Source organism: Populus alba, chromosome 19 (assembly GCF_005239225.2).
Source record: "Populus alba chromosome 19, ASM523922v2, whole genome shotgun sequence".
Classification (NCBI taxonomy): Eukaryota; Viridiplantae; Streptophyta; class Magnoliopsida; order Malpighiales; family Salicaceae; genus Populus; species Populus alba.
The window spans coordinates 4,431,046-4,443,200 of NC_133302.1; the positions used below are offsets into that span (position 1 = coordinate 4,431,046).

The 12,155-nt window shown below is 32.5% G+C and overlaps 1 protein-coding gene across 1 annotated transcript; it reads left to right on the forward strand.

Annotated features, from left to right (window-relative positions):
* Positions 1-9,395: 9,395 nt before the first annotated feature.
* LOC118058104 (probable LRR receptor-like serine/threonine-protein kinase At1g07650) lies at positions 9,396-10,237 on the forward strand. The gene is made up of 2 exons (XM_035070802.2): positions 9,396-9,540; positions 9,626-10,237. The coding sequence occupies exons 1-2, from the start codon at positions 9,397-9,399 to the stop codon at positions 10,001-10,003; spliced, it is 522 nt and encodes a 173-aa protein (XP_034926693.1). The 5' UTR covers position 9,396; the 3' UTR covers positions 10,004-10,237.
* The last annotated feature ends 1,918 nt before the right edge of the window (positions 10,238-12,155 follow it).

Genomic DNA, 12,155 nt, shown 5'->3' on the forward strand with positions numbered 1-12,155 from the left:
AGAATCATGACTGCTAGAAACAAAGCCAAGAGATGAGATCACAATAAAGAATTTCTCAAACTAAGCACGGGGTGCTTGTTTGAGACCATATAATGCTTTCTTAAGCTTACAAACATATCTAGAGTCATGTGAAATACCGGGAGGGGGTGCCATATAAACTTCTTCTTGAAGATCTCCATTCAAGAAGGCATTTTTAACATCAAGCTGAGAAATATGCCATTGACGAATCGAAGCTACAGCAATAAGAGTACGAATAGTGGTCATTTTTGCAACTAGGGCAAATGTCTCCTCATAGTCCATACCATACTGTTGAGAGTATCCTTTTGCTACCAGCCTAGCTTTGTATCGCTCAATAGACCCATCAGAATTAGTCTTGATCTTATACACCCAACGACAACCAACACACTCTTACCAGGAGGTAGAAGAACCAAATCCCAAGTATCTGTCTTATGCAAAGCAGAAAGTTCCTCATCCATAGCTTGCTGCCAAAACGGATCAAGAATTGCCTCTTTATAGGAAGAGGGCTCAAAGATACAATGAATAGAAGCTAAAAAGGAAGTAAATGATGAAGAATAACAAGAATAAGCAAAATCTGGTAGTTTTGTAGACTTACGAATACGGATAGACTGACGTGGAGGTGGATCCACAATCTCAGATGAAGCTTGAGGGGCTGTAGATGAGAATGGAGCTTCAGGTGTGCTAGAGAGTAAAGTACTAGTACCTGCAGAGTTATGAGTACAAATTGATCGAACATGGGGAGAGATATCATTATCAGAATCCTCAAAAAATGGATCTATACTAATAACATCAGATTTGGTCAGGTTATGAGTAGTGGATGGAATAGAAAAGAAAGGTATATGCTCAAGGAAGACAATATGATGAGACATAAAGTTTATGAGTTATTGGATCAAAATAACGATAACCCTTTTTACCTTCATCATAGCCTAGAAAAACACAAATAGCGGATCGAGAGGATAACTTACTTCGTTCTACATGAGGATGAAGAACGAAACAAGTACAACTAAAGACTCTAAATGAGGAATAATCAGGAACATACCCATATAACTTTTCAAAAGGAGATAGACCCAAACTATGAGAAGATGGAATTGTATTAATTAAACATACAGCAGTAAGAACAACTTCTCCCCAAAACTCACTAGGAACAAAGGTAGACAACAAGAGAGAACGAGCAGTTTCAACAATGTGCCTATGTTTTCTTTCAGCAACACCATTTTGCTCAGGAGTATCTGTACAAGAAGTTTGGTGGATGGTTCCATCTAAGGTAAGCAATTGGCAAAATTTATTAGAGGTGTATTCCCCACCCAAATCACACCTAAAACATTTAATCACAGCAGAATGTTGAGTTTTGATAAGAGCTCGAAAAGCTGCATATATCTCAAAAAATTCAGAACGATGTTTCATTAAATAAACCCAACAATAACGAGTATGATCATCAATAAAAGAGACATAATATCGAGACCCTCCTTTTGTGGCAACAGGAGAAGGTCCCCATACATCAGAATGAATCAAATCAAATGGTGAAGAAGAAACAGAAATACTTCGATTAAAAGGTAAGGCGGAAAATTTTGCCAATTTACATCCACTACAATCCGAAATGTCACAAGTTTTCAAATTTCCTAAAGCTCCTGTGGATGCCAAAAATCTCAAACGAGAAGATGAAACATGACCTAGACGGGAATGCCATAAATAAAAACTAGAAGATGAAAGACTCAAACGAAAGGAAAACAAATCAACGGTAGTAGCAGCAGCGGCAGCAGCAGCAACTGGCACTTTTAACTCATCCAAAATATATAGTCCATTCTCTCTACGGCCTGTCCCAATCAGCTTCTGAGACTGCAGATCCTGTATACAACAAAATGAACCAGAAAACATGACTAAATAATCACCAAAATCACATATTTGACCAACAGACGCAAGATTCAATTTGAGTTTTGGAATAAGATAAACATTAGGGAGAGACAAGTGAGGTGTGACAACAGAACCAACACCTGCTAAGGGCATAGGAGTGCCATCAGCAGTCATAACAGGAATGGAGACATATGATGAGAAGCACCAGAATCCAAGGCCCATTCAAAGTGTGACATACCTGAGGAACTATGATGCAACTGACTTATGGAAGAAGAAGCGGACATTGCTTGTGGCTGCAAGGAGAGAAACTTCTGAAATTGCTCAGCCAAAATATTAGGATCGGTAATAGAGCTTGAGGAAGCTACTGCTGCAGTATTGTGGTGTGGTGGTTTATAACCCTGAGGTGGTCTATGAGCATTAGATTGTAACTGATTGCCAGACTTCCAAGCTTGATTCTATTGTCTCAACTTAGGACACTGAGCCTTCTAATGACCTTTCTGCTTACAGAAACTGCACTCATCGAAGCCAACCCTTGTGTAAGGCTTATTCTGATGATTAGAGAATGGCTTATAAGGCACTGCTAATACTGAAGGATTCGAAGCAGAAAAAATTACCTTTTTAGAATAAGACTGAAGACGTATTTCTTCAGTCAATAACTCACTAACAACAAAGTCAACAGAAGGCAATGGAGAACGATGCAGAATTGAACCCCTAAGTCCTTCGAAATCACTGTGAAGTACTGTTAAAAACTGTACCAATCGTTGCTTCTCTCTACGCTCAATATAGGCACCACATGCCTTTAATTCTGCCGATTCTGTAAGAGCCAATTGATCCTAAAGATCTGTCATAGCAGAATAAAACTCTTGGATACTCATATTCTTCTGATGAAGAGCTCGTATGTCATTCTCTAATTGATACTGTTTTGCAAAATTTGATTGTGTGAATAACCTTTGTAGATGATCCCAAACCTCTTTTGCTGTCTCATACTTCGCCACATGCATACCTATCGAATGTTCAACAGAATTGTTGATCCAAGTAATGATCTTTGCATTATTTGCTTCCCATGTATCTATCAAAACAACATCTCCCTCCTCAACATTCTTAGGTATCATATAAGTCCCACAAACATACCCCCACATCTTCTTACCCTTAAGAAAATTTCTCATCACATAACTCCAATACGAATAATTCTTCCCATCCAACCTCACACTCACAAACTGAATTGAATCATCTCTTTCAGTAGCCATAATCAGCAATCACAAATAACCAGAATGCAAAAGCAGCGAAAACAAAATACTAAATTGTAGAAACTAAACAAATCTCTTCTCGAAATTATACGATTACTCCAAAACACAAAACAAATTTGCAAAAACAGAATGCAAATACCAAATTGCAGATGCTGAAGGGAAGACTAAATACCAAAATAATTACAGAAACTGTCGAAATACCAAAATAATTGCAGAAACTGTCGAAATACCTAATTTTGCAGAAGCGGAAGACAAAATTATCACTCTAGAAGTTGGATCCACGAAGCTGTATTTGGGATTAAGCCTCGTTTCATAAAACCAGCTCTGATACCATGTTAAACTTATTGAGATCAAACACAAAAAGGAGGCTAGAATTCTGAATAATCTGTATATTATGAATGCATAGTCTTAACCTAAATACAAATAAAATATATATAGGTTAAACTGAAAGTACTATTCTACTCTTAATAAATAAGATTACATAAATATTATTTAACAAGCTCTTCGTAGTTTTGTATTTTGGGCAAGCAAAATTGCTAGTTACTAATAAAACAAGAACCTTGACGATAGCTAGAGTGGTTATATGGTACCTGAACGGAATAAGATTAGCACTTGAAGAAGATGTTTATAGTTATGGAGTTGTGATCTTAAAGATCGTCTTTTGAAGAAGAAATATGGAAATTAACGTATCAAAACCAGAGGAAGAAGTTCTACTTCTAACTGGGCATGCATACGAACTTTTGATTGAAAGAGAATTAGACAAGCTTGATCGTGTTGAATATGTAGACTGACAGAAATTGATGTATGTATGATGGTTGATAAAATATCCAGGTGAGAAGTTGTAAATTGTTAGCATACAGATACATGTTTATTATATTCTCACTGTCTAATAACCAAATGCTATTTTAACAGACTAACACTACTACTGGGGTAACAACAAATTACTTCATTGGAGATGCATCAGCGAAGTTCATAAATGGAGCACCTCATCAGAACCAACCTCTCTGTTGAGAAGCTTTTATTGTTTTCCAGGTCACTTTAATTGGAACTTTTCCTTTCCAGGTCAACGGTTTTTTTCCATGGCCAGAGTATATATTGGGCAAGAAATCATCATACTCCATTGAAGATGCATGAGCTAGCAAAGTTCATACTCTGCTGGGAAGCTTTTATTGTTTTCCAGGTCACTTTAATTGGAACTTGTCCTTCACTACTTAAAACACATGCTTGCCTTTCACTACATGAAACTTTTGGATGTCCATATTGCTTGCGCCTTCTCTACTGACTCGGGTATTATTGCCCTATGACACTCCTAAGTTTTACCCATCTGTGTGCTACCAGCCTACCACTTCATGCTTTCTTGGATAGACTCACTCCTTGCATTTCTGATTTAATTTCTTGGTAGTGAGTCTTTCGTGGTAACAAATTGCCAATGGAAAGTGAAAGAACTCATTTCAAATGATTCTTAGACAAAAAAATAAAAACATGTATCTGTTTCAAAACAAAAATATTTTTGAAAAAAATTTAATTTTTTATGTTTTTTTTTTGTTTCAAATTAATTTTTTTTTATTTTCAGATTGTATTGATATGATGATATCAAAAATTATTTTTAAAAAATAAAAATAAAATTATTTTAATATATCTCTAAATAATTATTATTTTAAAAAATAATAACTATTATATTCTTAAACACCCTAGCATCGCAATAAAATTAAGGGCAGGTCCCTGGCCTTATCAAAATTGGATGACTTGCTAAGTGGATAGTCTAATCAAAGAAACAAAAAGGGATACACGATGTGCATGGATGGAATACACGACCCTCACATCTTTAGTGTCTGACCCTCTCACCTGAGGTTTATTGATTTACCATATTGATAAAAATGTAGATGATTTATTATTAAGCTCACAAGGATAATTTTTTGCATTAATTGTCTCAATGCTAAACATGCTTTCTTTCATGACATGAAACTTTGAATTTTTCCCATCCAAGGTATCCTCATTACTCCTATACGAGGAACAAAATTTAGATACGTACTTTCTTTAAATTACGAGACTAAAATTATTAGAGAATAATATAAATTATATCAAGATAATTTATATAAAAGCTTAAACCATTGAGTTGAGATGGTTCTTTGACATGGTATCAGAGTCTTGATGACCAAGTGGTCATGAGTTTGAATCTTATCATTCCTATTTATTTGATAAAAGTCAAGCACAAGATGATGTGGACTTGTGTAAATTTCAAGTCCAATGAGCTTTCATTTAAGGGAGTGTGTTAGAGAATTATATAAATCATATCATGTGACCTCACCTAACAGCTTAAGCTATTGGGTTGAGATTATTCTTTGACATGATATCAGAGCTTAATAACCAAGTGGTCATGAGTTCGAATCTCACCATCTTCATTTATTTGATAAAAAATAAGCACAAGGTATTATGAGCCTGTGCAACCAATGAGCTTTCACTTGAGGAGGTATGTTAGAAAATAATATAAATTATATCTTAAGACCTTGCCTAAAAGCTTAAGTTATTGGGTTGAGATGATTTTTTGACAAAAAAAAAAATATAAATATACCATCTTTTTAAGAAACTAACATAGTAAGGCTCCAATATGAAATCTATATATACAATGAGGCTCGTTGATGGATTTATGGATTCAAAGAATTTTAGCTTCTCTTTTCTCCATTTCACACACAAATGAAATTGTAAACGCAAAATTCTTCTTTATTTAGATTCTTCCTCTCCAAATTCTTATTGATATTTATTATTATTATTTTGACCTACCAGTTTTCTCCATTGACTAACAGAAAAAAGTGCCTTTTGAAATCTATCACTAGACTCGATAAAAATCAATTTTACTGAATCCCTAACCATATCCCTAATGTCTTGATCATTGGAACCCTACAATCCGCATCGAGCCATCAATCATCAATCGTTCAGGAGATCATATGAGAATAGGTTTAAGCTGAGATGACTCAGCTTAGGGCTGACTGAATTGAGGAATAAATTGAATATCATCAAGCAGTTGGTGGCAACTCTAACTAGTAATTGCGCTCCACCTTGTCGCCCTCTTGGACAAGGTGAAGATCTGCCTTTGTCTCCTCCTATAGCTTCTGTTACCTAGATGAATAAATTGTATTTAATAAAAAAAAATTGAATTAGTTATACAAATTTGCCTTTTTTTTTAATTCTATTTAGTTTTTTTTTTAATTGTATTGTTTGTTTTATTTTTATAAATAAGTACATATAATAAATGAGATTAAGGTAGTGTTTAGTAATTGTTCCAAGATAGATAAGACAGAAACAATGGAGACAGAAAAGACAAGACAAAAAAAACAAAGATAAAGACAAAATTATATTTGGTAGTGGTGTACAAGACAAAGTAAGTGTCATTGTATCATGTGTTGATTATGGTAAACAAAATAGAATAAAATATGAAAAAATCTATTTTGCCCTTAATATGTATTATTTTCAAATTACACACATTTTACTTTAGTCTATATTGTGTGTTGAAATTAATAATATTATAATAACTCTAGTTATTAAACCTAGACTAGACTGGCGAGTTGACATGGAACCCGAATAACTTGGGGTCTGGACAATCTGAGTTTTAAAAAAATAGAAAAATGATTAACCCAATCTAAGTCAGTAAAAAGCCCATTGACTTATTTTGAATTTATTTTGTTAAAAAAAGTTGCTTTTATACTTTTTTGAAAATTTTTAAGGTAAATCCAGGTTGACCTTCACAGCTTGTGACTTGAGCTTTGCCTCAGGTCGACTCTCGAGTTGGTAGGGATAAAAATGGGTATTTGCATGTTAGATTTCTTGATTCCATACCCTATCCAATATCCATCAAGTAAAAAAAATTAGATATCCATAAATAATCAATCAAGTATCAAGCATCCATATGGTATTTATTATTTATTTTTGACCTACCAATTCTCGCGTTGACTAAGAGATAAAATGTAAGGGCACAAGTGGTCTAATACAGACTGTCACATGTGTGCAACGTCGCGACGAAAATATCCACTCTTAAAATTGTATTATCTATCTATATGGAAAATATAGGAAGATATGGAATTCTTGTCTTTTATCAGTGAAAAATTAAAATGGGAGTCACCACCTAGTATTTTGGTCAATAGAAACCCTAATTGGTCTCAGAAATCGGGTACGGGGTATGATTGCGTAAAGGGAAAGTATTAGCACCCCAAATACGCCCTACCTAAGGTAAGCTGCATTGTTTTATTGTCTGATAAAATCTAAGGTATTTTTGTGTTTTGTAGTTATTGGTCCGTCTATGGTTTAAAAAAAGTCTTCCTCGGTAAAGAAATTCTTATCTTATCGAGTAAAACCTAACTGTTCTAATGTCAACAACAGAATTTAATAACTGGAATACATCTTACGTATAAGGTCGTAATCCCAAATACTAAAAAAAAACAAAATAAATTTTTTGAAATTTTAAAATATTGGTCTAGTTCTCGTGACTTTAATAAATTAGTTATCAAAACCAAAATGCATGCTAATACATATTTTTGAAATTTTCTTTGTTGTATGAAAATATAATATGATTTTTTTTTCAAGAGACTTGATTGTATGCATAAAAACACATTTTTTAAAATTTTTCAATGTTTTGACAAAAACAAGGTATCTTAATACTAGATTTGTATCTTTACCATATAACAATACAAACCAATACTAAGCAAAATTCAGCAGAAAAATATGCAGAAAAATCACATATTCTCCAACATGTTTTTTTTTTTTATCTTTTTATGACTGAGCCGGACTCGGTCCAAAAGAAAACTGGGCCGAAATCAGCTCAAAATGAAATCAGGCCTCCTTTCTACAGGGCAGCATAGAGGCGAAGCTGGCACCGGCCTCTGTTTTTTTTTTCTCGTCTGCTTTTGTTCTCTCTTTCTCCTTCCTCTGTTCTCTCTTTCTCCCTCTCTCTGCGTCTGTCTCTCTCTTTCTCTCTGTGCGTTGGCAGGCAATGCTTCCCTCTGTTTTTTTTCTTCCTCTCCCCTTTGTCCCCCTTTCTTTTTTTTTGTTCATCAACTTCTCTATAAACAAATATTCACCCTCTCTCCATTCGTTCTCCTTGTTTTTTTTTCTTCCTCCGGTTTCTGTGTTTTCCTCTCCTTTTTTTTTTTCCTTTTCTTTTCCTCCCCCTTCTTTCTTGCTACTCTTTTCTTCTGCTTTTATAAGGCAGAGACAGCCTTGTACTGGTAACGGCAGATTTCAATGCTTTTAATGGTGAAACGTCTCCAAAATTTTATTGTTGAAACCATTGCAGGAGAAGACGATGAACAGTTGTTCATGAAACGTCTCTGTCTCTCCCATTCAAATGGCCATTTTGATTTGGTCCTTGTAGTTTCACAATTTTGTAATCAAACCCCTGGAAAACTTATAATTGGATCCCTTGATTTTGGCGCCATTTACAAGATAGTCTTTGTTTTTTTATTTATGCGATTTAACCCTCAATTCATCAATAAACTTCCAATTTGTTCAATTTAGCCCTTGATTTGACTAAATCAACTCTTAAAAATTTTAATTTGACCCTAGAACTTTAATTTCTTCCAATAAAAGCCTAAATTAACTTAAACATTAATTTTTCTTTCAATCAAACCCTCCATAACTCAATTAAACCATTGATAAAATTTAATTGAGTCCATAAACTTTTGATTTTTGACTTTTTTTCTTCAACTTGAATTTTCTTTGTTAACAGGACTCTCATCAGTCAAAAATATACTGTCAAATTTCATTTCTTGTATTTTGAATCTCCTCAACCAATTTCTAGCCATTTTGTGGGCATTCCAGCATCCTTTATAATTTTTTATTTTTTTATTTTTTTTATTTTTTGTGTGGAAATCCAAAAATAGGTAACAACACAGACAAGGGGTGTGTTTTCAATGTGAGCTTATCTATTTACTAAATATTTGACTTGTACGCACTTTGTTGCAAGTTATAAATTTTATTTTTTAAAATTATTTTTTTGGTTATATAGACTATTTCAACATATTTTTTTTTATAAAAAAAATTCAAAGTGTAAATCAAAAAATTTATCTTGACATCTAATCAAATAAATCAATAAACATCTATGTAAATAAACAAAAACAAATTCATTAACAATAACTATAGAAGAAATTGATCCTGTTTAGGCTGCAAGAAATATAATTTTGCCTATCGAAAACAAAAACAAACAATAGACATTTAGCATTTTTATACATGTTTCAGTGAAGCAAACTAGTAAAATGTCTCTGAGTTATTCTTTCTGTGCAGGGGATACATGGCACCGGAATATGCATTATATGGTTACTTAACTTACAAGGCAGATGTATACAGCTTTGGTGTTGTAGCATTGGAAATTGTTTCTGGGATGAACAACGTCAAATTTAGGAGGGATGAGAATTTTGTATGCCTTCTAGATTGGGTAAGCTATGCCCATTTAGTCTCTTAATTGTCTGTTCATGTTTACTCTTGGTCAGCTATATATCTATTTTTTTTTGTTATTTCAGGTTCTATATTTACAGAAAAATGGGGACATAATGGAGATGGTTGATCCAAGATTGGGGTCTGAATTCAACAAGAAAGAAGTGGTTAGAATGATCAATGTAGCCCTGCTATGCACAAATCAGTCTCCAGCACTTAGACCTCCAATGTCTACAGTAGTGAGCATGCTTGAAGGAAAAACTGATGTCGAGGAACTGGTCATGGTTCCAAGCACATTGGGTGATCCATCAGGGTATGCTACGGCCTTACATAACAAGTTTGCTCAATCTTCTGTCAATGGAAGTTTAAGTGAATCTCAGTCCGTCGTGAAGTCATCAGAGGGACCATGGACTGCTTCTTCCTCTTCATCAGCACAGGATCTTTATCCAATTAGTAAAAGCTGATGCTACAAACCACAACTTTTTTATCATGAAAAATCCTGAATAAGAAACAGATTGAAATTAAAGTTTGATTAATAAATCTAGAATAAATATAAAGTTTTAGAATAAAAATATTTTGTAAAAAAAATTATAACATAATTATAACTATAAGGATTGTTATTATATTAAAGTACTATTTCTAAATATTCTAGTCAATACTCTTCTAAGACTGCATATTAACTATAAGGTTCTATAAGGATTGTTATTATATTGAAGTAATCTTGCCAGCTTCCTCTTGCTTTCCTGGAATGTGTTTTTTTCTGTCCTCTCCTCCTTGTCTGCCATTTTATAGGTGAATAAAAGGAAACAGTCACCGATTTTGAAGAAAGGCTTACTGAGAGAGCATGTTTGGCTCAGAATCTGTAGTGGATTCTAAGAGTTAAAGCATGATCTCTTGTGTCGTGATTGTAGCCAATATATCATAGAATATGATCTTTTCTTGATTCATGGAGATGGGACCAATTTGTTTAAGCTAAATCTTTCAATTTCGGCGTCGTTTGCTCCTTGGTTCCTAGTCTTTCAATTTCTTATTTTTGGTTAATTTCCATCTTTTTTCTTAATTTGTTTCAATTCAATCCCTAACCAAAATAACATTCGCCCTCTACATTCTCTGATTTACTCATTTTGGTCCTTGTTCCTCCAATTCTTTATTTTTAAGCCAAATTAACTTCAAATTTCAAATTTCTCATGTAACAGTGATCAAATTCGGAGGTTTATTACAATTTTCTCATGTAATAGCAACTCTTTTCTCAGAAACTGGTTTATTGGGATTTCTGGATATATTGGCAGAGCTACCAATATGAATTATGTTGGCGTATTGGAGAGTGATTCTTGAATCGGATTCCTCAGGAACATTGGAAATAATAGATGGCCATATCAATCCCGCACAGAACTGGGAATAGTGCTGCGGATGTTCTTGTTCAAGTTGGCTCTGCTTAGAGAGGAGCACTACCAGAAAATTTCAATGCAAAGAGAAAGCGCAAGCATTGTCAACACTTTTTTATTATTATTATTGTGAAACAAATTAAAAATTATATACACAAAATGAATGTTAAAATGAGATATTGATGTAAATCAATAATTAAATTAAAAAATAAATATATATATCAAAATATTTTATTTTGCGTCATCAAGAGCTATATATTCATGTTTTTTTATTTTATTATATGTTAATACATTTTTTATAATTTATGTTCTATCAAAATAAAATAATTTTCTAGTCTACTCCTTTTTTTCTTTTTAATTTATTTTTCTCAACAAAAAAAGCATAGGGTTTTTTAGTAATGCTCATCATTTAATAAAAATCAAAGGTGATTAGAATAAAAAATTCAATAAACTATAAAGGATATGTAACAACGATAAAAAGACATGATTTTAAATAAAAAAACTTTTTTATCCCATTAATAGAATTCTTTTTTAGGCAATTTATTTATCAAAATGTTTATTTTTTAAGCAAAAAAAAATAATGACGATCATAAAAAGCAAAATTTAATAAAAAAATTATTAATGGTTTTATTATTGTGCCTAGGAGGTATTGAATATTTTTTTTTTTATGTGATCATTTGATAATAAAAAACATTTTCCTTGAAAAGTCAAAAAGCAAAATTTAAGAAAAACAAATATGAAGGGCTGTAAAAAAAGCTCATTAATTTTTTTTAAAAAACTATAATATAATTATTTAAAATGATATTTTAAAGATTTTTTTATAATTATTTTGAAGTTATTTGTGATACAGATATTTTCATGATATTTATGTATAGAGTATTTGATAATTTTATCAAAAACAAATGCTAAGATTTCATTAAAAAAAAAACTAAATATAAGCTGACTAATATTTAATAAAATGATATTTTTAATATATTTTTAATTTTTTATAAAATAAAATTTAATTAAAAAAAAAGTATAATGGATTACATAAACAGAGGCTATGCGATTGATATTGTGTCGCCAAGCCCAAGCATGCTTGATTCAAAGAAGAAAAAGCCTAGTGTGCTGATTAAAAATACCTAATAAGCATTTATATTATGTCAATAAATCAATTTTTAACTCAAAACATCTTAAAATCAGGTAAAAATATAAAATCAAATTGGGGTAAAAATCACCTTTTAATCATTAT